Source organism: Vicia villosa, linkage group LG4 (assembly GCF_029867415.1).
Source record: "Vicia villosa cultivar HV-30 ecotype Madison, WI linkage group LG4, Vvil1.0, whole genome shotgun sequence".
Lineage (NCBI taxonomy): Eukaryota > Viridiplantae > Streptophyta > Magnoliopsida > Fabales > Fabaceae > Vicia > Vicia villosa.
The window spans coordinates 38,446,694-38,474,218 of record NC_081183.1 but is presented as its reverse complement, the minus strand read 5'-3'; the positions used below and the strand labels follow the sequence as shown (position 1 = coordinate 38,474,218).

Genomic DNA, 27,525 nt, shown 5'->3' with positions numbered 1-27,525 from the left:
TTTAGTTGTTGTACACAAAAAGAACGAGTAACTTGCTCAATTATAAAGTCAATTATAAAGTCTTATTGAGTCTTGAATGATTTTAACAATTCTACAACATTGCTATGCCACGATAGACTTGATAAGAATTTGATTCGGTTGTGTATGTCCTGCCTAATCTTCTCCTCGGTTGAGGGAACATGTCCTACTGTAAAATCACATATGTCTAACAATTTTAGTTTATATATTATTTATTTTTGGTGTAAAAAATGTTAACTTTGGTGAACATATAGAAAGTAGGATGGATGAAGAAGACCAAAAGAGAGAACATTCATTTACTTAGAGTTTCAATAGAATAATAAAGAAAGGTTAGACAAGATTTACAATAGATTATATAAATTAAAGATTGTAAATTACCAAAATACCCTTACATAATAATATAATTATTATCTAACTCATCTATTCAAACTCTCGGTGTATTAATAGAGAGTATCAAAAGTTTGTCATTCAATAAAGGAAAATGTTTGCTAGAAAATGTCTTCGTGAACAAATCAACAATCTGCAAGGAGGAAGAAATAAATGAAAAAAAGTAAAGGTCATGTTGAAGATGGTGACAAGTGAAGTGACAGTCAATCTCAATGTGTTGGTAAGTTCATGAAAGACCGAATTATGGGGAATTTGAATGATATGTTTGTCATCACATTAGATAAAAGTTGGTTTAAAAAGAGGGACAACCATATCAGAAAGTAACTAATACAACCAAAATATTTCAGTAGTTGTGAATGCCATAACGCGATACTCAACTTTTGTAAAAGAATGGGAGACAATGTTGTGTTTTTGATTTTTCCAAGTGATGAGAGAATCTCCGAGAAAGATACAACACCACATGGTAGACTTCTATTTAGAATGATTACCAACCCAATTATGATTAGAGTAAGCATGTAACTCTAAGGAAGAAGATGACATAAACAAAAGGCTCTGAAATCGAGTTCAATGAGGATAACGAAGAATATGAAGCACAACTTCACAATGTATTATGATGGACAAATACATTTTCTTGACTAATAACCTGCAATGAATAAGAAATATTAGGTCCATTAATAATAAGGTACACTGATCCTTATCGCTCTAAAAGGCGATCAAAATGATGAGTCCCTAAGAGGGACCCATACCTCCCTAAGAGGAGGTTAAATGTTGGATCCCTAAGAGTGATCCATATCACCCTAAGAGACAATCAAAATTATGGATCCCTAAGAAAGATCATTTCCGCCTTAAGAGACGATTAAAATAATGAATCCCTAAGTGGGATCTTGATCTCCATAATAGGCGATCAAACCGCTAGATTCTTAAGAAGGATCCTTGTCTCTCTCAAAGGCGAACAAGTTGCGGGACCCCTAAGAGGAGCCCTTGCAAACCTTAGAATCAATCAAATCATTAAACTCCCATAAGTGATCCTTACTATTCCCTTTGTAAGGGAAGGAATATGTATACGATGTGCCTCAAGAGAGTACTATGTTAACAAGTATCCCCAATCAAGAACCAAAACCAAATCATACATAAATGGATATAGAGAAAAATAATAGTAAAGGAAATTAATATAAAAGACCACCAGGGGAAAAATATAACGAAAGGCCATCAGGGGCCAAGAAACATTATAAGAAAACCCAAGCCATTAACTCTCCTCTTGAATTGCCTCATTCCTAATAGCATCTTTCAGATGAGGGGTTCTAGACTTACCTCCTTCCGTCGCCACACCATCACATTGGATGTCACTTGCGGAACTGAACCTTTAGGCTCTAAAGGGGCCATCGCCTCTTCATTCACTAGCTGGTATTCTTGGACAACTTTATGGAAGTCCAATTTTCTCAAATCTAGCTTGGGATAGAAGAAGAAAACCTTCTATTTTTCTCGCTCAAAGTAGACGCTAGATGTCAACACCGACTCATCAGTAAGCTCTCACTCCTCTTCTTATAACTCCTTTTTAGAATGGAAGGTGACATCCAGAGACTACTGCAAGGAATTCTCCTTAGCGGTGATCTTTTCAGCCTTGGCCTTTACATCCATAAGATTCTCATACAAGGTTTTCTTGTATTTCTGTAAGGCCTTCAGCAGTCTCTGGCTTTCACTATAACCATCCATATCTTTTAGAAGCTTCGATTTCATCTTCTTCTCAACCCGATCTCGCCTCTCCCGGTCGATATCCTCCAACATCAACGCCCTCAATAGAAGGTTATCCTCTTGCAGGCCAATCTCTCTTGCCAATTTTTGTAGTAGTTAGAGTGAGACTCAAAAGGGGACCTTCTCGGCAGACCTCCTAAAGACACCAACCCGCCTTTTGTAGGCCTGGTAGCATAAAAGGAGAAAACTCATACAATAAGAGAAATCTCCAGCTCTTCACAGACCATCTCGAAGGTCCTAATAAAACCCCAACTGTTAGGGAACAACTACGAGGTTACAACATTGAGAACCCTTAGAACCTCTACGACAAAAGGGGGAAATGGGAAGAGAAGAAGAGGGAGGATCAAAAGGGACATGCATGGTCACCCGCTCTGACGGTGAACAAGCCTACAAAATAACCATCTCTTTATCTTCTGATAAAGAAACCCCTACTTCTATTTGAAAAGAGAGGATCTAGCCGTCAGAAGTATAGTAATGACCGATTTCCTCGTTGTCCTTATAAGGCACGGCGGAAGGGGAGGCCATTATCTTTTTGTTCTTGGGAAAACAAAAGAACAAAAAGAAATCACTACCATCATCGCAATCATCAAAGTGGATGATTATGACCCTCAAAACCTACAACTCTATAATAACCTAAACCATATCTCGAACATTTCTTTATAATCCCTACTCACTAGAGAATGAGGAGAGAGAAAACGAAATCCATACATGAGAAGGTTGTGAACGAAGAATTAAAGGTGTATAGAGAAGCTATGGAGTTCAAAGGAGTTTGCAGAAGTAGTGGGAGTAAAATAGAGCAAGGAAGTGGAAGGATAAACTTTTTATAAAGGTTTTAAAACCACAAGAAACCTCTTAGGCTCCCCCATAATTTTGAAAAGCTCAACACGCTTCTGACACGTGACAATAACATTTAAGGTCTCAAAAAACCGGTCATCATTACTTACATTAAATGGAAGCAAACATGATCGTTTGAATGATTAGTTGATATTCCCAGCTGACATTTTGATTAAATATGAAACATTTGGCAAGGGAGGTAACTCACCCCCTCAATTAGGGGGCTTACAAAAATAAAAGGTCGCCTTCGGTTGAGGGACTCACCTCCCATTAAAAAGCCCGCCCTCAATTGAGGGTCTTGCCCCAATCCGAGGGTCGCTTCGCATTACAAATGTTGCCTTCAATTGAGGGCCTCGCCCAAAGTTGAGGGACTCGCCTCCTGTTTGAAAGGATCACACCCCATACCACAAGATGGAACCTGAAATGAGCCTTAAAATACTTTGTCCTTTTTAAAGCCCTCGTTCTTAAGGAACTGTATAGTGTTATATTTGTGAGAACTCCAAATAAGGGCGACTCTAGGGTCTTTGCCTAGTAAGGCATTGCCTAGGTGTTACCTTTACGAATCATGGGGCACTATAACAAATAACGCTTTTCATGACGAAACTTTCACGTCATCCAGAAAAAAAGAGGTTTTATTCCAAGGCGCGTTATATATATATATATATATATATATATATATATATATATATATATATATATATATATATATATATATATATATATATATATATATATATATATATATATATATATATATATATATATATATATATATATATATATATATATATATATATAAAAAAAACAACTTGTTGTCTCGGGTGTTTTAAAAATTGAGGTGATATACCATTCAGGACATGCTTCAAACCCAACTAATACACTTTATGTTTTTATTTGTTAACAACTGTAAAATGAATGATTTAACCCTTCGGTTTCTTTGATAACCTGAGGGATACAATAATCAGATTTTATTATAAAACACTCACTGAAAAGATTTTATCATAATGCTATCTTATTTATAGTCGCCCCACCATCGAATGCATCCTTTTTTAGAATGAATTGCAAAACTGAAAAAAATGTTCTTCTACCTTGAACAAAATATTTTTTCAGCTTTTGCAATCTGTTGTGAAAAACGATACCAATAACAAAGTATAATAGGGAATTAGGGAAGAGAATAAGAACACAAGAATTGGTTATAACTGCTATTCTTTCACTTTCTCTTAAAACAAGATTACAAGTTTACAAGAATAACAAATAACCTCTCTCACCCTAAATTAGGATTTGCAGCTTAGCAATGATGAGAGACTAGTATGCTATTTATAATAAAACCTAACATACTAACTAATGGGCTTTTTCAGCAAAGCCCATTACACAAGCCAACTTAATAAACAAGCTAACTTAACAAATTAGGGTTTAAACACTAAAACCTAATTTAACATGCTAACAACCCTAGCATCTTCGACATCTGCATGCTAGACCCATCTTCGACTACAGCATGCACACTTCGACACCAGCATGTGAACAATCCTTCGACTTCATGCTTAACTCTGTCGAACTGTCGAACCAAGAAGCTACCCTTCCACAATACTAGAGTTCGATCCAATATCTCACAAATCTCCACCTTGGACCTAACTCTACAACGTCAAGTAACAAACTAGCTTTCTTCATGCAGCTTTATCAACTGCATACAGTGGAAAAACTTGCAACTCGGCAATGTCTTGGTGATCATATCAGCAGCATTGTCTTCAGTCGAAACCTTCAGCACTTGGACTTCTCCACGCTCGATTACTCCTCTGACGAAATGTAGCCTCACATCAATGTGCTTAGTTCGCTCATGATAGGCTGAATTCTTCGACAGGTGTATTGCACTTTAACTATCACATTTAACAGTGATACCTCGACCTTGAAGTTTCAGCTCCTTCGCAAAACCTTCAAGCCACAATGCTTCTTTCACAGCTTCAGTTAGGGCAATATACTCCGCTTCAGTGGTTGATAGAGCAACAACCTTCTGAAGTGTTGCTTTCCAACTAATTGCAGTGCCAAACATAGTGAAAACATATCCAGAAATAGATTTTCTGGAATCCATACAACCTGCATAATCAGAGTCGACATATCCTTCTATTATTGCTTTACTATCTTCACCCAAGGCTCCACCATAAATTAGGACTCTATTCAGAGACCCATTTATGTACCTTAAAATCCACTTCAATGCTTGCCAGTGAGCCTTTCCAGGATTCGCCATGTACCTGCTTACAAGACTTACTGCGTATGCTATGTCGGGTCTAGTACAGACCATAGCATACATCAAAGAACCAACTATATTAGCATATGGGATGCTATTCATATAGGCTCTTTCGACATAAGTACTGGGACACTGATCAATACTCAGCTTGAATTGAGGGTTTGTTGGAGTCACAACTGGCTTCGAATTCGACATACCAAACTTTTCAAGAATCTTCCGTAGATATGCCTCTTGAGATAGGCATAACTTCGACTTTTTTCTATCTCTTCGAATGTCAATTCCAAGAATCCTGGAAGCAGCTCCCAAATCCTTCATATCGAACTCCTTATTGAGTTCAGCCTTCACCCTCATCACATCTTCGACACTGTTGCTTGCTATGAGAATATCATCCACATAAAGCAACAAAATAACAAATGAATTACCAGGTCGAAATCTGAAGTAAACGCAGTGGTCGAACTGACTTCTAATGAAACTTATGCGTGCCATGAACTTGTCGAATCTCCTATTCCACTGTCGAGGAGATTGTTTCAGCCCATACAAAGATCTCTTTAACTTGCACACATAATCTTCCTTCCCCTTTTCGACATACCCTTCAGGTTGCCTCATCAGGATCGTTTCATCTAGATCACCATATAAGAACGCAGTCTTCACATCCATCTGTTCCAGTTCAAGATCGAACTGTGCCACCATGGCAAGCAACATTCGAATGGACCTATGCTTCACAACAGGAGAAAACACATCATTGAAGTCGACACCTTCTTTCTGAGTGAAACCCCTTGCAACTAACCTTGCCTTGTATCTTTTCGACGTCACTCCTTCAATTCCTTCCTTAACTTTGAAGATCCATTTACAGCTGACTAACCTTGCCCCAACAGGTTTCTTGATCAGTTCCCAAGTATGATTATCATGAAGAGATTTCATCTCATCATCCATGGCCTTCAGCCATTCAGTCTTATTTCGACTCCTCATAACTTCCTTATAGTCTCTAGGTTCTTCGTCTAGAACTTCACTTGCAGAGATTAAGGCATAAGCTATAAGATCTGCATACCCAAGTCTCTGAGGTGGTTTGATGACTCTTCTCGACCTATCTCTCGACAATAGGTAGTCATCGTCAGTTTCCTCAACTTCAGCATCTTCTGCTTCTTCTTCGACTTCATCTGGGATATGCAATTCAGCATCAACATGCTCCACCTCAACAGGAATCTCTACCTGTTCCAGCTCTTAGTCAGATGTTTCTGTACTTCGACCAACATCATCAGTTTTCTTAAAAGCCATTTCAGCTTCATTGAAAACTACATCTCGACTGGTGATACACCTCCTGTGACCTGGCTCTAGGCACCATAGCCTATAAGCTTTGACTCCTTCAGGGTATCCCATGAACATGCATTTCAGAGCTCTAGGTTCGACCTTGTCTTGCCTAATGTGAGCATAGGCTACGCAGCCAAATACTCTCAGTTTGTCGAGATCTGGTGGATGTCCCGACCAAACTTCTTCAGGTGTCTTCATATCTAACGCTGTCGAAGGACATCTGTTTATCAGATATGTTGCTGTCGAAACAGCCTCAGCCCAGAACACCTTCTTTAACCCCGCACTAGTCAACATGCATCTGACTCTCTCCAAAATAGTTCGATTAAATCTTTCAGCCAAACCATTTTGCTGTGGAGTACCTGCAGTAGTTCTGTGCCTTGCAATACCAAAGGCAGCACAAAAACTGTCGAATGCCTCATTGCAAAATTCAAGGCCATTGTCGGTTCTCAACCTCTTGACCTTCCTGCCAGTCTGATTTTCAACCAGAGTCTTCCAACTTTTGAAATTCTCAAAAGTTTCATCCTTAGTCTTCTGGATGAATACCCATAATTTTCTGGAATAATCATCTACTATGGATAGAAAATACCTTGCTCCTGAATGTGATGCACACCTTGCAGGCCCCCAAAGATCAGCATGGATGTAATCAAGGGATCCATGTGTTCTTTGTTTGCCTTTGTTGAACTTCACTCTGCAAGATTTTCCAAGTACACAGGGTTCACAAAACTTCAGCTTTTCGACTTTGTCTCCACCAAGAAGATTTTGTTTCCCTAATTCGACCAGACCCCTTTCACTGACATGGCCCAATCTCATGTGCCAGATTTCTGTCTTCGACAACGGTTTCGTGGATACAACATTTGTCGAACCACTTACAACTTCAGCCTCAAGGGTATACAAGCCTTGTTTCTTCACGCCTCTCAAGACTTCCTTCGACCCCTTCATGACTCTTAGGATACTTTTCTCTCCTTGGAAAACATATCCTTTCTTGTCGAATTCACCAAGAGAAAGCAAATTTCTCTTCAAATCAGGAACATACCTGACTTTAGTCAACAACCTTATTGACTCATCATGGAGCTTGAATCTCACAGATCCAACACCTGCAATCTTACAAGCCTTGTTGTTTCCCAGCAATACTGATCCACCATCTTGATCACATAATTCCTCGAACAAGTCTTTGTTTGGAGTCATGTGCCAAGTGCAATCTGAATCCATAATCCACTCCTTCTTAGAGTCACTGCTTGAAACCACAAGAACATCAGATGATTCGAAATCATCTTGAACAATGGCAGCGTTGCCATTATCCTTACCTCCATGATATTTCAGGCGTTCAGGGCACACCTTTCTTGTGTGACCCTCCTTCTTACAATGGTAGCATCGAATGCCAGATGCTTCGCCACCGTAAGACTTCGACTGGCTTTTGCCTTTCTTCTTGTCAAACTTACCATCCTTTCGTAAGAGTTTTCCTTTAACGGCCAAACCTTCGCCAACAGTCGAAGGTTTATGCTCCTTTCGTTCATTCAAGTCCTTAGAGTACAAGGCTGATTGAACTTCTTCAAACGTCAGGGACTCCCTTCCATACAAGAGAGTTTCTTTGAAGTGAGCATGTGATCGAGGCAAAGAACACAATAGTAGCAGCGCTTGATCTTCATCATCGATCTTCACATCAATATTTTCAAGATCAAGAATCAGCTTGTTGAACATATCCAACTGCTCAGCCAATACTTTGTCTTCAATCATCTTGAATGAATACAAAGCTTGCTTCAGGTAGAGTCGATTTACCAGCGATTTGGTCATATACAAACTTTCAAGTTTCACCCATAACCCTGATGCCGTCGTCTCCTTTGATACCTGCCGGAGAACCTTATCACCAAGGCTCAACAGAATTGCGCTGTGTGCTTTCTCGATCATAGTTGTCTTCTCCGCTGCCGTTAATGCAGCATTCATGGCTGTCTCTCCCTTCAACGCTTCCAAACAACCCTGCTGAACCAGTAGGGCTTTCATCTTCAAGCGCCACAAACCGAAATCATTCACTCCAGTGAACTTTTCAATCTCATACTTTGTTGAAGGCATCTTCTCCACGCTCACCGCACCAATTTGTTGTGAAAAACGATACCAATAACAAAGTATAATAGGGAATTAGGGAAGAGAATAAGAACACAAGAATTGGTTATAACTGCTATTCTTTCACTTTCTCTTAAAACAAGATTACAAGTTTACAAGAATAACAAATAACCTCTCTCACCCTAAATTAGGATTTGCAGCTTAGCAATGATGAGAGACTAGTATGCTATTTATAATAAAACCTAACATACTAACTAATGGGCTTTTTCAGCAAAGCCCATTACACAAGCCAACTTAATAAACAAGCTAACTTAACAAATTAGGGTTTAAACACTAAAACCTAATTTAACATGCTAACAACCCTAGCATCTTCGACATCTGCATGCTAGACCCATCTTCGACTACAGCATGCACACTTCGACACCAGCATGTGAACAATCCTTCGACTTCATGCTTAACTCTGTCGAACTGTCGAACCAAGAAGCTACCCTTCCACAATACTAGAGTTCGATCCAATATCTCACACAATCCATCTCAAACAATGGTGTTGATGTTGTTTTTGTTGTTGTTGTTGAAGGTTTTGAACAACTTTGATTTATTCCTAAAAGTCTTTACTGATGAATTGCGAGTGTTGAAAAAACATTTTCTAAATTTTGGAACAAACACCGAATTAGAAGTTGGATGCATTCAAAGCATGCAAATTGTATACACATGTGAAACTAGTGACAATGACAACATCAACAATCAATCTTGGTGAAGACATATCTGACATTCAAGTTTAAATCTCTAGCATCTTGTATAGGATCTGGACATATGCTATATTTTTAATATTCTGTGTAAATAATCTTAATATTCTGCGAAGATTTGTTGCATACAATGTAGTTTTAATATTTTGGGTAAACAATGTAACCATTTTAAAAAAAATACTCTAACCTTTCGGGTTTTTCTAAACTGAGAGGTTAGAGTAAAATAATTTTTTTTACCTGGACATGGACTTATATGTATGGCTCAATATTTAAAAAAAGAAAAAAAAACTAATCGAACTAAAAACCGCATTAGTTTAATTTGGTTTTATTTTTGAAAGTCAAACAAACCGCATTAGTTTAATTTTTCAATAGAAAGATTATGCAAGGAATGGTGCATAAAGCCACTAACGGAACGTATTAAATCAATTTTAACAGTTTTATTATTTAAAGAATATAGTTTTTTAGTTAAAGAATCACTCATTAATAAATAGAAAAAATGGGTCATGTACTGTAAAATATTTTTACACTATCAACCAATCACCACCATGCATCTAATTAAAACATTCTTTTATTTAAAAAAAACTTTAATGACATGGCACATTCATGACTCCCTATTGGATGACAGTGTAAAACTATTTTACACTGTCAGTGCACTACCTTTTAACTCTAATAAATAAGACTAAAAAATAAAAATATTTTCATAACAAGACAATCCCTTGAAAGACGACGGACGGCAATTATTTTACTGTTTTTTTATTACTGTTTTTCTAATAAAGAAACTATTTAGTTTTTACTGTTAATTGAATGAACGAACGAAACGAACAATGATTCGATTTGAACGTAGCGTGTGAAAATTGACGAAAACAACAACGAAACCTTGAAAGACGAAAATATTTCGTTCAAACACAGGCTCTTGCTTCTTCGCTGTTTCCATCATCTCTCCAAGCCAAGAATATACACAGCGCACTACGCATACTTCAATTACCCATTCCTTCCATCTTCGATTCTTCCTTTCCGCTCTCAGATCCACACAAAATTCAACCCTAGGTAATCTTTCTCTATTTTTCTTCACGATTTTTGATACCGATACCTTATTCACTGTTTTTATGATAAATAAAAAATTGTAGTTAATTCATACAGCGACAATTGCAATTATTATCACAATACTTTTATCGACCGAAATTGCGGAAGCCTTGTTGACAATAATGGATGTTGATAAGTTTTACTGTTTTTCAATTACTATAAGGACCAATTTTTGTGCAAGATAAGATGCCAAGAGGAATTGATTCATTGCTGTTTGAGATTTCATGCAGTGTTTGGAAAAAGCAAGTGCTGATGCAATTTGTGTAGTTGATTTGTTGGGGGAGTGGTGATATACTGACACCTTAGACAATTGGGAAGCTGTAGTGATGGATCTTGACAGAGGGAGTTCATCATCAACCATAAGCGCAACTGCACGGGCAAATCCAGGTCGCCCTGTACGACATGGTGGTGGGTTTTACTTTCATTTTAGGCTGGTTTTCAATTATTTCTCTTGGTTTAGGATGCAAAACGTTTGGGGGTACTGCATAAAAAGTATTTCTGATAGATGATTTTGTTGTATATTGATGAATTGCTCAATTGCACATCATTTTGAAAATTCTTGCATTTTCAATGCAATTTATACATTCTTCTTCTCAACTTGACAATAGATTGTGTTGGAAAGGAATAAGACTTGTTATGATAATTGAAGATAGACTAGAAACTAAGTCAGAGTTATCCGATAAGTTGTAATTGATGCCATTTGTGGTGGTCTTGCAGCACTCTATCAGTTTAGACAGCAGAACCTTCCAGCATGTAAACCTGTGCTTACACCTGCAGCAGTTAGTTCTTTTACATTACTTGAATATTTTATGATGCCTTTCTAAAAAAAATGTGAATTCTAATTCTTAATCATGTTCTTTGCAGGTCATTTCTACATTTCTATTGATGGGTTTAATTTTTATTCCTGTTGGAATTGTTACACTTCGTGCGTCGTATAGTGTATATATCATTTCTTCTTACATTAATGCTATGCAATTTCCTTTTCGTTTTTTCTTTCAAATCAAGATCCACATGCTTATTGTAATATTATTTTGACCAATGGTTATCTAGGTTGTTGAAATTGTGGACAGATATGACAATGATTGTGTACCCGAAGAATATAGAGGTAACAAAGTAGCATATGTAAAAGATGACTCAATCCCCAAAAATTGTTCGCGATTCTTGAAGGTGAGAATTCACTTTTCACTTTTTACATCGTTCATGGATTATTGCTTCAGGGTTCAGTTGTGTGCAAATAGTGCTATATAATAAATTGGTGGCGGCACTGTTCCTTCTGTATTTCAATAGAGATTGACTTCCCCTTATAATCTTTAGAAGCTGCCACACGATTTGCAAACCTCTCTTACTGTTTTTGTGGCTATGCCGCCTATTTAATTGAATTCTTAATTGGAAGATAATTTAGATGAAATAGACAATGATTTCACTCTCATGGCTATTCTGAAACTACTCTAAATTTAATCTTCTGCCTTCTAGATGGAAACATGTAATATTTATATTCCTGACCATCCATTTCCTCTTTTTCGAAAGTATTTGTCAGTGTTTCTCAGTTGTTTTACTTGGGAACTTGAGAATAAATATCATAGGAATTTTTGTGCATTCAGGAAGAACATCTATTTAAATACATGATAAATACAATTTACAATATTAAAATTAATAGCATTAATTCCTAACGTAAGATGTAATGAATCTAAGAATGCTCTGACTTTCAATCATACTTGAAAAGTGTTGATGGCACTTCTTTTTATTTTATTATATTTACTTTTTAGCTACAACTTAAGTTAGGACTTTTATCACTTGATTTTCCTCAAATTTAATTCAAAAATAAAATTTTGGTCTGGGTACAAATCCGCAGATATCTTTTCTGAAATTAATATTTATGAAGTTGATCTGTTTAGTGCTTCCTGGTTGTGTTTAAAAGTTACAACTTGTTCGTAGGTACCTAAGTCAATGAGAGCGCCAATTTATGTCTATTATCAACTTGATAACTATTACCAGAACCATCGACGGTAAGGATTTTTATTTCCTTTTCAAATACAGTTTTGAAGTCTTTTAACAGAAATAAATATGCACTATGGAAAACATGTATTATTTTGATCTAGCAATGCTATTTTCAAATCACCTTTTTGGTCTGTCTCTCGCATTTGCTTCCTTTCATTATGTTTGTAAATGTATATGGTAGATGTTGAAGTTATTGTGTTAGAATATTATCCTTATTTTGTTAAATCAGTTTGTAATCTTAGATTAGCCCCTAGAATTATTTTCTATATTATTTAAGTATTATAATGATTTGTTTCCTTATCTTCATGTTTATTTAGGATTATAAGTCATTTATCCCTATAAAAAGGGGTTAGCGGTTAGTGGTTAGTCTTTTTTTAAAAGTATATCAAGTTATTATGAATAGTATTCGGCATTCTTCTTCCTCCCTCCGTCCCACAATATATGTCACGTTAGCAAATGACACCCAAATTAAGAAACGTAGTTAGTTTTGTATGAAAAGTTATGATTTTACAAAATTACCCTTTAACTTTTCAATGGTATGAGAAAGAGAAATTACTTGAACTGAAAATAGGGATAGGAGTAAATAGTTAGGGATATAATAGAAAAATAAAAATAACACTTCATTGATATTGTAAAACGATATAGAAAATGAAACAATTTTCTTTTCGCTATAACAATTTATATTGTGGAAACTAGGAAAGTATTGCATATCCAATGATGGATTAACTAGCTTTGGTTTCACATGTATGTAGCAACTGAAACAGTTGATATGAGTTTCTCTGCATTTAACTTTGTGAAGAATCAAATGAGCAGCCGGGAGATGAATTGTTGAATGGTTTTGGTCACATACATAGAAATTAGAAAGATATTTTTTTATAGTATTGAAAATGAAATTATGATACAAAAGTTTCAAAATATAAAGATTCGTAAATAGCCATTATAATTTATAAATGCTGAGATGTCTTCATATATTCAGTATATAATTTAGTTTTTGTAATGTCTAGTTTTTGCTTAATGATAATGATCCTATTATTTTACCACTGATGTATCAATGTGTTTTTATATAAACATTTATAGTATATGATATAGTTCCCACTAGTCCAAATTTCTAGATTCTTCCCTCATCTCATCAGAGGTAGGTTTTGGTTGTGGGATCTATGGGTTAAGTGCCTATCATACTTCATCTCCGTGGAAATCATGTAGATGTATCATTTACTGGTTCTCAGCAATATTGGAAACCATGTACTTCAAGTTACTACTTCTTGTTGAATTTATGATTTTTTTTTTTGCGGCGGCTGGCGGTTTGCCTTCAGAAGCTGCTGTGTTGAACCTCAATAGTCACATGATCAGAACCTGCTTGGATACCATGTTTAATATGTGATTGTGTCTCAAACAGACTATTATATAAACTATCTGATATGATTTGCTAATTGAAATCCTAATAATAAATATTAGGATTTGATGCTAACACTTATATAAGTAGGTTCAATACAAAGCTTAGTGCATGTCGTCTTATGAGGGTATTTGGTTTTCTTGCTTTTATACAACCTAACTGCTGTAGGTTGTATTCGGACTTATTGACATTTCTCGTAATCATTATGCGTATATTTCCCTCAATTTTGAATTTCTAGAAATCTATCTCCTTTAATTATTTACCAATTGTTTGAGTCGAACAACAGATCACCCACCAGTTGCTGAATTTTGAAAATTATTGCTAGCATGTCATAGTATTGTCTTTGAATTTAATATCATGTTCTGTATCGAAAAGCATTTGTGGTCTAGTCAAGATTTATAAATCTGTTTATCTTAGTTTGTACATTCTTTTCCATCAAAACTATAAATCCTCCTGTATTTTCCTTTCAACTTCATGCATTTACTTATCTTGCTCAATCAAAATATTCACCATTTGTTCAGGTATGTCAAAAGTAGAAGTGATCAGCAGCTCTTACATGGACTTGGATACAATGATACCAGTCCGTGTAGACCTTTAGAGTCTTCTAATGATCTTCCTATTGTACCTTGTGGGTTGATAGCATGGAGTTTATTCAACGATACTTATAAGTTCAGTCGTGGACCATCGGAATTGAAGGTTAATAGGAAAGACATCGCATGGAAGAGTGATCGTAATCACAAATTTGGAAAGCATGTTTACACGTTAAATTTTCAGAATGGTACCTTGACTGGAGGTGCAAAGCTGGATCCTAGTATTCCAGTAAGTTCTGCGCTTTTGAATTGTATTTTGACTTTTATCATCCTTTTTTCTTGTGTGACAACTATTTTTGATTTAAAACATTGTTGTTTACCTTTCTTCAACACCTGTGACAACTTGTTACTGATTTTTTTCAATAAAATTTTCTTCTGGGCTGATTCTAATGAGCGTTCTATTATGTTATTTTATTTCTCCCTGTTGGCCATTCTGATTTCTGTATTTCAGCTAAGTGATCAAGAAGATCTCATAGTTTGGATGCGGACTGCTGCTCTCCCCTCATTCCGAAAGTTGTACGGTAAAATAGAAGAGGATTTGGAGGAAGATGATGTTATAACAGTCAACCTAAAGAATCACTATAACACTTACAGTTTTGGAGGAAAAAAGAAGCTTGTTCTTTCAACATCAAGCTGGCTGGGTGGAAAAAACGACTTCCTTGGATTCGCCAATTTATTTGTTGGGTCCTTTAGCATATTGATCTCCATCGTCTTCCTGTTGCTTCATGTGAAAAGTCCTAGGTAATATAATAGCATCCATAATTGACTATTTGTTTTTCATTTTTGTGCATCTGAGACCTGATTCTCCCAAACATTTGTTGAGTTTGGATTATATTTACCTGTGCTTCCTTTTTGAGGCAGACCTTATGGCGACACGGCCTACCCGTCTTGGAATAAGAAAAGCATTACTAAAAGCAGTTCTAGCTGATAAGGTACGTGGTACAAATGTAATTCTTTCCAAGTGAAAACTCTAGATACATATTCTTGTAACAAAAGCTATTGTATTTGATTGTCTGTACATGGTGCAGCATAGTGTTTTCATAGTGAAACTCCAATACAAGTTCTTGTTAGAAAAACTATTGCATTTAATTGTAAATGGCAAAGCTGAGTAGAACATCTTTTAGTTAGTTGTTTCATTAAACAATCTTGCAGAATTTATGAACATAAACTAGAAACTACTGATGTTATGTTACCTGTTTTGTAAAAAGCACTTCGTCAAAAAAAGAAAAAGAAGCTCTCTATCTTTAATTCTTAATGAAAAGGCAGAGTAATCATCTTTGGGTTGAATTATGATGGTAATTGGCATATGATTGAGATAGTAATGATGAGAAATATGGCAGGAACACATAAAATCTATTTATCTATGTATAACATATTAGGAAAATGCTAACCAGTGTCCTTGGGGCACTTTTTAAGTGATTAAAGTGGTAAGTTTTTTTAAAAATGCGTGCATTCAATGTATTGAAAATGCATTGGAAATTGAAATCATGACTTTTATAAAGAATATTTTCTTTATTTAGTATGCTTAAAGAGTGTCCCGAGGGCACTCGTTAGCAAGACCCAATATATTAAATAATCAGAATCAAATCCTTACAACAACTTGTCACACACCATGTGTTGAACATCTTGTTCAACAAGTTGCTTGCAACCAAATCTTTCTGTCAAACACTTTAGTTGTAACTTGGATTGAACAAATCTTCGTAGAAACAAACACACTCATGTTCCGATTTCTTCACGAAATCTAGCTAACATACTGAGGCCAGATGCTGGAACACGTGCTGGAATATCTTGTTCCACATGTTGCCTCTGCACAAACTACATCTTATACATATGTTGTTTTACCTAATGTAGCCAATCAAAAGGAACTACAATCTCTTAGTTTGACAAATTTTGGCTAAAACAACTTACAATATGTGATCTTCAAGAAGTAGCACAAGTAGTACAACATATCACACATCAAAACAACAAAACAAACAACAACAGAAGTAGCACATAAGTAAGATGGTTGCTACACATCAATAGATCATATCAACACATACATTGAACATCATGCTAGAATATCTTGTCCTACATGATCATTACTCTCCCCTATTTGCCACAATTTGACAAAGGTATGGAAAGAACCACAAAAAGAACATCAAGTTTCAAGATCTAGAACAAAAGCTTAACTGGAAGAGTAGCTAACTAGACCAGTAATTAGAGTAGTAGCAACACGAATTAGTAGCATAGTCAGAAGTCAAATGGTTTGCTATACACATCAATGCTCCATGTAATCACAATGCCAGTCATGCATGAATACACAGTAGTAGTTAAGACAGAGTCAACAACAAATACTACTAACACAAATATCAACACATACAATTGATGGCCAGATGCTTTAGCATGTGTACACAAATAAACCAAAACACTTAGTACCAAACACATCAGTTAGTACCAATCACACTAGAGTCATCAACATATATCAACACCGCACAACACAGTCAGTAGAGTCAGTAGTCATAGCATACTACCCTGCACACCAAAATATCAGTTGCAGCAACTACAGGTTGAGGTGAACAAAATCTCCAACATTTCTTCATCAAAAACTAGATCAAATTCATTAACTAGTACACAAATGTTGGACGTAATGTCTGAGACGTCTTACCCAAGAAGCAGCTTATTATTGAAACTCAGCAACCAATGAGAAATACCGTCATTCAGCACTGTCTTCAACAACTGAGCATCACTATGAAGCTCCTTACTTCCATTATACTTTAGTGCTTCAACATAATGTTCTTCTTCATCTTCACTATCAGTCACCTCTTCTTCTTCACCCCTATTTTTCTTGGTCATAGTCTTGTCAATAGAGAGAATCTTGCTTTTGTCCACTTAATTAATAATAGAAGGTGAAAGCTTCACACATTCCCCTCTAGCCTACATCTTTCTATACTCCTTGCTACCTTCAACATTAAAAATAGAAGAGATGTTCACAAACAACTCTTTGACTAGTCTTTCACAGAAAGGACCACCAATAGTTACTAAATTAATCCAGTAACTTCCATGATTTCTTTGCAATCAAGAGCTTTTCTATCTGCTGCAATCCTTCTTTGATAAACATATTTCCACTTCTAAACACTTGTTTCTGAATGGAATGACACTTTATCCATGCGGGCAGAAGGAACATTCACATGAATTCTATTTCCACCATCCTTTCTCCTTATGTTGGACACAAATTCCAGGACATCTTCTTCAGAGTCACTAGTTTGAACAAGCTTTTGATTCACTTCAGAATTAACGAGGACAACTTGCTCATCCTTTCTCTGAGTTGGAAATTCAATTACCAACATGTCATACAAGTTATATGGCACATATTGTATGACATCTTCATTGCCATCTTTGAGCATTTGATTATTTCACAACAGTTGAGTGCAACTCTTTCCAGCATATACACTTTGAGAATCAAGGATGTAGTCCTTCATTTGCTTCACTTGTAAATCATGAAAGTAGGTATCATCTCCTACCATGCTCAACCCAAATTTAAAATGCATTTGTTGAATAAAATACTCTAACATCTTAACTGACATGCTACACAACACAGTGTCTTCAACATAAACGTGAACTATCTTCATATTCTCATTGTCTTCCACATTGATACACTCCATATTGTTGATATCAGTAATAACATCAACACTGACTTCCACATTCAAGTACCTATTGAGGAGGACACTTTTCTCATCCATATGATAAAGTTTGAACTTCAGAATACATGACAGTCTTGATATCAATCTGATGATTCTAAGATGGGCAGTAGTAGCAAAAGTTTCAGCACCATAACAAGTTCCATTTTCTTTAGCGAACAACATGATGTTTCCAGTTTTGTCAACAACTTGCTCCACATCAAGACCAATGAGATCAAGATCTTCATCTTCATCTTCATGGGGAGTTATTTCAGTTTGAACATCATCTATAGATTGTGAGCCATTGACAAATAATCTATATACCTTGCTATTAACAACACACCTCAGAAATATGCTTACCACATCTTTCCACAATTTTCTCCATATCTTCTACTGCATGAATATTATTTCCTTTTGATGGAGATTTTATTTTCTCATCATGATTATTAACAACACCACCATGGGCTACAACAATATCAACCTCAACATCTTTATGGACATGATCATCATCACTCACAGAATTATTCTCAAGGGTCACATCCTCATTCTCTCATGAATTTGAGACTCTGTCAACATGTTGGATATGATGTCTGACACATATTTATCAACATCTTGATTTGTCAGATTGGTTTCCCAGGTCTTATGAGCAAAAGACTTTTGAATGAGATGCTGGTTTCTTATAGACCCATACATGAATGAGGCATTAAACACATTTTCACCAGAAGCTAGATTAGACTTGTCAAAGTGAGCAAAGTCTGGTACATATTTTTTGACATATATCCTATAGAGGAACTTCAATACACTAAGAGGAACACCAATTCCAGCTTCACCAAACACAATATCATATTTTTGATTACTCAAAACTCCAAATACATGAGAAAGAACTTCAGTAAGAATTATGCCATAATCATTATTCTTCTTTAGCTTCTTCTTCTGAACCACTGTTGGTTATTTAATATTGGGAGGACCTCCAAACTGACCATTAGCCTTCCCTTTAATGACAACTCTTTTCTTGAGTCTCATAAAGTCCGTAAGTGGTAATTCAAAAGCATGAGTAAGATGTTGAGACATCTTGTATGACATCTTGATTTTCTTCTCAAGTTGACAGACTTCATAAATATTTCCTTCTTCAATTTTGAGACCAGTACACAAATGACATCTTTCTATGCAACAACCCCCAAGCTTTCTGTATCATAACTTAGTTTCAGTTTCTAACATGTCTTCCATGGTGTCTAAAACATGATCTTCAACATTCTTCTGAAACAGGATCTGCAACCATCTTCATCTTAACAAATTTCCTTCTCTTATGGCTATTAAAAACTGTAACTTAGTTTCTTTCTCTTATCAATTGTCTATTGCAACTACTTTCAAAATAATAATCTTCACGTGAGAATACCTCGTGGGAGAAACAAGCTATATAAACAAGAATATTAGACTTGCCATGACAAACTTATTGATGATGTCTTTAAGACTTCTCATTCCACTGAGGATACATATGTTGATGGTGTGGTTGTCTTCCATACAACTTACAGTAGTATAAGGGATTGGAGTAGATAAAATTATTGTATTGGTAATCATGTGTGACAGGAATTTGAGACATGTTACCTGGCATTGTGCATTATGCTTTCTCGTAAACATGTTTCATAGGATGTTGAGACATGTTACATGACATTCTACAAACAGTTTTTTGAATAAGATTAATACACTTTGAATTTGATGACTCACCAGTATGTATAACCTCTTTCATGTCTTTGAAGGTCACAACATTGTTTGATTGATTAGATTCACGTTCTTCATCATTAGTGACATTGGAGATTCTTCTTTATTTTCATGGAAAACTTGAGCATTCAACTTGAATATGTCCAAAATCTTTGCATTTAAGAGATGTTGTCTTTCACCATCTTTTCCTTTATTCAAAAAAGTACACCTATTGAAATTGTCTTGAACATTTGAAGAGACATTATTCCCAGATCTCATATCTAGTTTTCTCACGACTTTACTAAAGATCTTAGCAAGCCTAAGATTTTCTTCAAAATCACATTCTACTTAGTCTTCACAACCTTCATAATTTCCTTTGGCTCTATTTTTTTGTAGAATTCTTAATACCATACAATCTTTTTGGTTGGTGAACTGCTTCTCCTTCATTGAAATTCTCCATCTTGAACAGAATAAGAACCCTGTAACTCACCCAAACAGAATAGGGTGCCTGCTCTAATACCAATTGAAATTTTGTTCTTAGGAGGACCAATGTTGGAATATCTTGGAAAAATTAAAAAGCCTTTATCATATAATATTTTCTCAAGCTTATAAAATTAATATCTTGGAAAAAAGTTTTACAACTCAACTAACAAACCAAGCTTTATGCCTTAAGATATGAATGGAGGCGATATGATGGTGCACAAAGATAACACAAACAAAGACTCAAAAGATAAACCCCAACACAAGGAATCTTCAGAACTTGCACACCTCAAATGTGAGGTATGAGTCTCCTTAAATATCAATCTAATTCTGGATTTTCCAATGAGCATTAGCAACTCTTATTTCGCCTAGAGTTATAGGGGATACACTTGGATTTGATTTGCTCCAAAAGTCTCCAACAAAAGATAAGATTTGTTCTTTATTTAAATTCAAATTTAAATCTCCATTTAAATTGATTTGATCTTCAAATAGCTGGCAAACAAATCACACAAACGCATTGCTAAATAATAAAAACAAATCTGATTGAAACTCAACACAAAATTTGCACCTAACAACATCCATCATGGCCTGTTGGCAAGGGTCAGATGTTGCAATTCACTCATGCTGGAACATCGTGTTCCACATGTTGCACCTGAACATCCAAATTAACTATCTTCATATAAATCTTATTTGTAGAATAAATCTTGGATTAAATAAATATTCCTTCCAAGCAAATTCGGTAAAATCTTTCTTGACTAAATCAAACCCAAATCTTTTAATTATATCATATCTTCCATATTCATGATTTAGTAAAATATTTTTCAAATTGATTTTGATTAACAAACTTCTTCCAACAACAATCTTCTGCATATTTTAAAGGAATTAACTTCAAGACAAATTTGAAATTTAAATATAATTATAACCCAATCCTTAGAGCATCTTGTCACACATCATGTGGTGAACATCTTGCTTTACAAGTTGCTTGCAACCAAATCTTTCTGCCATGCACTTTAGCTGTAACTTGGATTGAACAAATCTTCTTAGAAACAAACATATTCATGCTCATATTCTTCATGAAATCTAGCTAACAGATTGAGGCCAAATGTTGAAAAACATGGTGGAATATCTTTTTCCACATGTTGCCTCTGCAAAAACTATATCTTGTACATATGTTATTTTACCTAATGCAGCCAATTACAAGGAACTACAAATTTTATGCAAATCTTTGATTTTGTTTTTTAAAACATCGCATTTTTCACACTCGATAGATTTATCTAACATATCAGAAAGAGTAGAGTGATAATTATGAATTGAAAGATATTGTTTATCTCTAAGATGAACTATTTCCCATATTACTTTATTATTTTTGTTTTCAAAAGTGACAATATTCATATTGGAAACACAAACAATTTTTTTAAATTAACTTAATTCATTACTTACCTTTTTACCTGCCAAAAAAAAAGATCAAAATAAGTAAATTGGGAAGTTAGATCTTTTACCTCATTTTATTTATGGCTGGTCATGAGATATATGTTGACTTTTTCCTAATTTTCAAATTCATCGGAGGAATCCATATCATTTGTCTCATGATATGTAAGCCTTATTTATTTTTTTTAGCTCTTTTGCATCTTTCATATATTTTTTTTGATTTTGAGGACAATATCTTTATGTGATATTTTTCCGCAATAGAAGCATGTTGGCACAATAAATTATCTTTCTTCATTTTAATGTTGGAATTTTTTAGGTTGTTTTTCATGCCTTATGAATTTTGTGAGCATGTGGACTAACCGATTCATATCTTCTTCATTTTATGATTATTTGTCTTCTCCAACTTTGAGTGCAACAATTGTTCTTATAACCTTCTTCATTTTTCAGCAAATTGTTTTAGCTAAATTTCACGTTCTTGCAATTTACCAAATAGAGTAAACAAAATCATAGAAGATAAATCTTTATATTAAAAAATCGCAGTGACTTTAGGATGTCAACTGCAGTTTAAGTATCTAAAGACTTTGTCAATTAAATCGTCATTTTGAAAATTTAAATTATTAATATGAATAAACCGTTTTTTCATGTCCAGAATATTTACTTCAGACTTCATTCTAAAGAGTTCATACTAATGGGTTAATGTGTTTATCCAAACCTTTTTTACCACGATTGTGTTAAAGTAACTCAAAACACAAAAGGGAGGGGGAGGGGGGGGGGGGGGGGGGGTTGTTTAAATTGTGTTGAGTTGCAAAATAATGTCAAATTAAAAAATCTTTTGTAAAAGCAGTTGTTTAAAACAATTTTGAAAAGAGTAATCAGTAGAAAGAACAAATAGAATAAAATTAGAGTTAAAAACATATTTGAATATATACAAATAAACAAGCAATAAAAATAAAAAGAGAAATTGTACAAGGCTAATCCTGGAGTTTTATGTTAGATATCCTCCAAACCAAACACGAGATTTTGTACAAGGCTAATCCTGAATAAAATAAGAGCTTATATACCATGCACAATTCACGAACCAAACCGATTTTGATGGAAAATCTCACGAACCAATGAGATGTTTTAACACTAGGCTAAACTCACAAACCAAATGTTAGATTTGACGAACAACCTCAAAAACCACAAAATCTCACAAAAAATATTACAAAATTGCCCCAACACCAGAATCAAACACTTCATAGATAAATTTAACTCTCAAAGCACTAAGATAAAATTGAAGAAGAAATAACGAGAATGAAGAGAGTGGTGTGTGAGAAATAGTATTAAATATATATTTTATAGTGTGAATGAAACGAGAAATGAGCTTTCTATTTATTGGATAAAATGTGGCTCACAAATAGAAAGAATCCATGAGCTTTTTAATGTTCATAATAGATTATGATATCACATAATCAATTATGCAGTTCAATATGGAATATTTTTAAATGGCACCGTCCCTAATCGATTTAAAACCCTAATAATTGATTATGAGGTATTACAAAAGAGATAATAGATAAATTATAATGTGATAACCGATTATCTAGTGAAAACTACACTCATAAAGAATTATTCAAGCTAGTAACCATCTATCAACTTCCGTAAAATATTTTTCGGTGATTCGATAAAAGAAGAGGGGATTTTTGATCATTTAAAAGTGTTTGTGTGATCTGCTTTAGTAATTCAAGAGCTAATATTATATCTTTACAGATACATATCACTCGGCACAAACAATGTGAGCTTTCACACTTTCTCTCTCTTTTAGAAATCTAAAGATCCGGGATCTCTTTGCTAGTTTCATCTAGATTCGTCACTTCACCTAAGACTTGAATTTACTTCCCTATGATGAAGTTTGATAAGTCTTCTTGATAGACGTCAAAATCAGGGAGATTTCTTGATAGAGATCATCGGAGATTCCAATAAACGCTGCTTGACATTAAGTGTTGTCCTTCAAAGATAGACTTTGACATCTTGATCTCCAAGCACAACAACTCGATCATCACATCAGATAAAGACTTCACCTCATAGTGTTGTCATGATCAAAACCAAACAGGTCAACAAATTTCTACAATCATTATACCTGCAAGCACATAGCTCCATAAATTGTACATTCATGGGTAACTTGAAGTGTGTCCCACATTTGTTTAACAATGTTCCAATTTGCAACACGAAAAAAATATCAATACCTAAAGCAGTAACGATGATGATTTTAGCTTTCAAAATGTATTGCACATTTTCTTTATCTGCTTTGGTCCATATATCTCTATGTTTGTTTTTCACAATATCATCAATTTGATGTGTGGGAACAAATGAACTGGTTTTAAAAACGGCCTAGATATCACAGTTCATCTCTTCAATAATTTTTTTTTCATTTTCTTTTTAAGCAAAAGCATACACTTCACCATTGAAGGATGTGCGTTTATTTAAGGAATCGTTTGAAGTCATTCTACCTCTTGAAACAATTGATTTTAAGAAAATAATTGTTCCTTTAAGACGAGCTTACAGATACTTTTCTAGATCCCCATATCTTAGGACCTTCCTATAAAAAAAAAAGGGAGTAGCAAGATGTTACATTACCGTACACACATTTTTATCCTAAAATTTTCACTATCGATGATCACTTACTTAAACATCTGATTATTTGCAGGTATCACCCATTCTCTACATTGAACCCCACTTAGAGTACATCAACAAATTTTTAGAAATCACCCTAGATCTGAATCACCTATCATCCGCATGAATACCCCCTATTATTACTATACATCTCTTTATTTAGAAACGATGTTATATGATTATCAATAAATTAATTTCAAATAAATATGTTGAATTAAATTTATTTTCCGTTAAGTTGGTAATACAAAATGAAACATGTAGATGTGCATTTTAGAAGTCCCACGCTGCAGTAACAACCAAAAGGAAAAATTAGTTGTCAAAGAAGACACATTCAAACACTAAAGAAGACACATTCAAACACTAATTTTGTCAATGAAAGTTTAGTCCTAATCCCTATAATGTTGGAACACCTTTCTTTAGACCCTAATTTTAATTTTACAAACCAAATATAGGTTCTTTGCATTTCTCTATAAAATCTAATGTTTTGTCTTTTACGTAATCAACAAGTTTTCTACCTTCAATATCAAACTTTCCTACAACCAATAAAATCCTATTTTAACATAACTCTATTTTAGTTAAGTGTAAAAGATTTTCTCAAGATACAAAATTGAAAATGGTAAAATCAATCAATAACTGGGGTGAAGTTGCACCAACAATCTTAACATCAAATTATTATAAGAGACCGTCACGTTGTTTAAGGCTAGAAACTATTATTGAAGAGGAACCACAAGTGTCTCAAGGGTTGGCAAAAACTGTTTTTGTTTCTTTGCCTTTGTTACTCTCTGGATTTTTATACATTTTCTTGTATAGAGGATTGGAAATTTGAAATAATTTTTCCAATAACTATATGTGATATCTTCAAATGGTTTACTTCCATCTTGATCTTGATGCAACTTTGGTGATGGATTTAAGGGTGTTGCAGCAGACTTCGATGCAAGGAATCCTATATCGTTCCTCAGTTCTAAGAAATACTTTCTTTGTGGGGCAACAAAACTTTATATTTTCGGTGTGCCACCTCAAGATCAAGGAAATACTTCAAAATATCTAAGTCTTTAATTTTGAAATTGTTATCTAAAATAAGCTTGACCATCCCTTTTAAGGGTAAACATTGAGTAATCTGAATAAGATTGAGCATATCCAAACTTTAAAAGTAGAAAAGTGAGCTTCTCATACAACTTTTTACTAGCTTGCTTCAAACCATATAAGATCTTCACTCACGATCATACTTGATTTGGTTTGAGATATGTAACTCCTTGAGGTACAAGCATGTAAACATCTTCCTCTTGATCTCTATGTAAGAATGTATTGTGCGTATCATGTTGATGAAAATGTCAATTCTTTATGGATTCTATATCAAGCAAAGTTCATATAGTAGATAATTTTGCCACTGATGAAAGTATAAAAAATATCAATTCCTCAATTTAACCATATCCCTTTACAACCAATCTTACTTTGTACCTTTCTACATCAGCTTTTTGCTTAATTTTGTAAACCCATCTACTCTCATTTGGTTTAACATTAGGTGGTAAATCAACTAAATGTCAATTACCATTGTTTGTTAATGCCTCTAATTGAAAATTCATAGCCAATGTTTATCTTAAGAAGCTTTTTCATTAGTTTTAGGCTCAGAATCTTTTGTGACAGATATATTAAAGGATTTATGATTAGAAGACAAAGACTCAAAAAAAATGAAACGAAGAAATGGGATAGAGAGTACATGAAGTTGTTAATTTTGTCGAGGATTTTGAAGTATTGCACACGTCATCTTCTAGATGAGTCGGAGCATGTTTATTCCTAATAGGTCTTGGCGAATTTGTGTTTTTGCTGAATGATGTCTAGATTAGAATTAAATGTGTATGTAAGCCATCAAGGATATTAGAAGACTCGGGTTGAAAAACTGATATATCTGAATTGGAAGACATATGGTAATGCCAGTTTGGTTTAATGGAAGAATATGTTTGTGATGGACAACACTTCTAGAAGGAAAATTTCTTTGTTGTTGAGATCCAAAAGAACAATTTCCTTTACACCTTGCTTGTAATCCTAGAAAATGCTTTTCTTCCTCTATGATCAAGTTTAGCTTTGTGAACATGAATAGTTAATGCAAATGTTAGAGCTTAAAATTTTCAAAACATGTAAATTTGGTTCCTCATTATATAAAAGATAGTAAAGCAACTTATTTTTCAAAATATGACTTAGAACTACACTCATTATCAAAATTGCATGTTTGACACCATAATACCAAATTCATCGGAGGAGTCCATATCATTTTTGTCCCTTGATATGTAAGCCTTATTTATTCCTTTTTAGGTCTTTTGTATTTTCATATTTTTTTTTGGTTTTGAGGACAATTTGTCTTTATGTGATCTTTTTCCGCACTAGAAGCATGTTGGCATAACAAATGATCTTTCTTCTTTTTAATGTTGGAATTTTTTAGGTTGTTTTTCATGCCTTATGAATTTTGCGAGTTTGTGGACTAGCCGATTCGTATCTTCTTCATTTTATGATTCTTTGTCTTCAACTTTGAGTGCAACACTTCTCTTGTTCTTATAACCTTCTTCTTTTTTCAGCAAATTGTTTTAGCTAAATTTCACGTTCTTGCAATTTACCAATTATAGTAGACAAATTCATAGAAGATAAATCTTCATATTAAAAAATTGTAGTGACTTTAGGATATCAAATGTAGTTTAAGTATCTAAAGACTTTGTCAATTAAATTTCCATTTTGAAAATATTAACCCAAAGTTTTTAAATTATTAATATGAATAAACCATTTTTCATGTCCCGAATATATACTTCAGACTTCATTCTAAATAGTTCATACTAATGGGTTAATGTGTTTATCCTAATCTTTTTTTACCTCGGTTGTGTTTAAGTAACTCCAAACACAAGAGAGAGGGGGAAGGATGGGGGGGGGGGGGGGGGGGGGGCTAAATTTTGTTGAGTTGCAAAACGATGTCAAATTAAAAAATCTTTTGTAAAAACAATTTTGAAAAGAGTAAGCAGTAGAAAGAACAAATAGAATAAAATTAGAGTTAAAAGCATATTTGAATACATCACAAATAAACAAGCAATAGAAATAAAAAATGACAATGGATAAGAAGAATGCACTAGAGATTTATAGAGGTTCGACCTAACCACTTGATCTACGTTTTCTCCCTAATAATTTCTTCTTGAAAGTTTCACTATATATGAAAGTTTCTCAC

General features: G+C 34.5%; 1 protein-coding gene across 2 annotated transcripts; it reads left to right on the top strand.

Annotated features, from left to right (window-relative positions):
• Positions 1–10,147: 10,147 nt before the first annotated feature.
• LOC131594722 (putative ALA-interacting subunit 2) lies at positions 10,148–15,553 on the top strand. 2 transcript variants are annotated; one of them, XM_058866926.1, is made up of 9 exons: positions 10,148–10,392; positions 10,659–10,836; positions 11,146–11,207; positions 11,293–11,367; positions 11,479–11,595; positions 12,364–12,434; positions 14,341–14,638; positions 14,861–15,150; positions 15,271–15,553. In XM_058866926.1, the coding sequence occupies exons 2-9, from the start codon at positions 10,755–10,757 to the stop codon at positions 15,335–15,337; spliced, it is 1,062 nt and encodes a 353-aa protein (XP_058722909.1). In that variant the 5' UTR covers positions 10,148–10,392; positions 10,659–10,754; the 3' UTR covers positions 15,338–15,553. The 2 variants fall into 2 exon arrangements, with proteins under 2 accessions (XP_058722909.1, XP_058722910.1); XM_058866927.1 differs by lacking the exon at positions 10,148–10,392 and having other exon boundaries at positions 10,637–10,836.
• Positions 15,554–27,525: the final 11,972 nt, after the last annotated feature.

Bases quoted from the DNA above. Each gene is read 5' to 3' on its own strand.
- LOC131594722 (XM_058866926.1), top strand. From the start codon at position 10,755: ATGGATCTTGACAGAGGGAGTTCATCATCAACCATAAGCGCAACTGCA. The intron at 11,596-12,363 runs GTGAGAATTCAC...ACTTGTTCGTAG, and splicing joins ATTGTTCGCGATTCTTGAAG to GTACCTAAGTCAATGAGAGC. The intron at 12,435-14,340 runs GTAAGGATTTTT...CCATTTGTTCAG, and splicing joins TATTACCAGAACCATCGACG to GTATGTCAAAAGTAGAAGTG.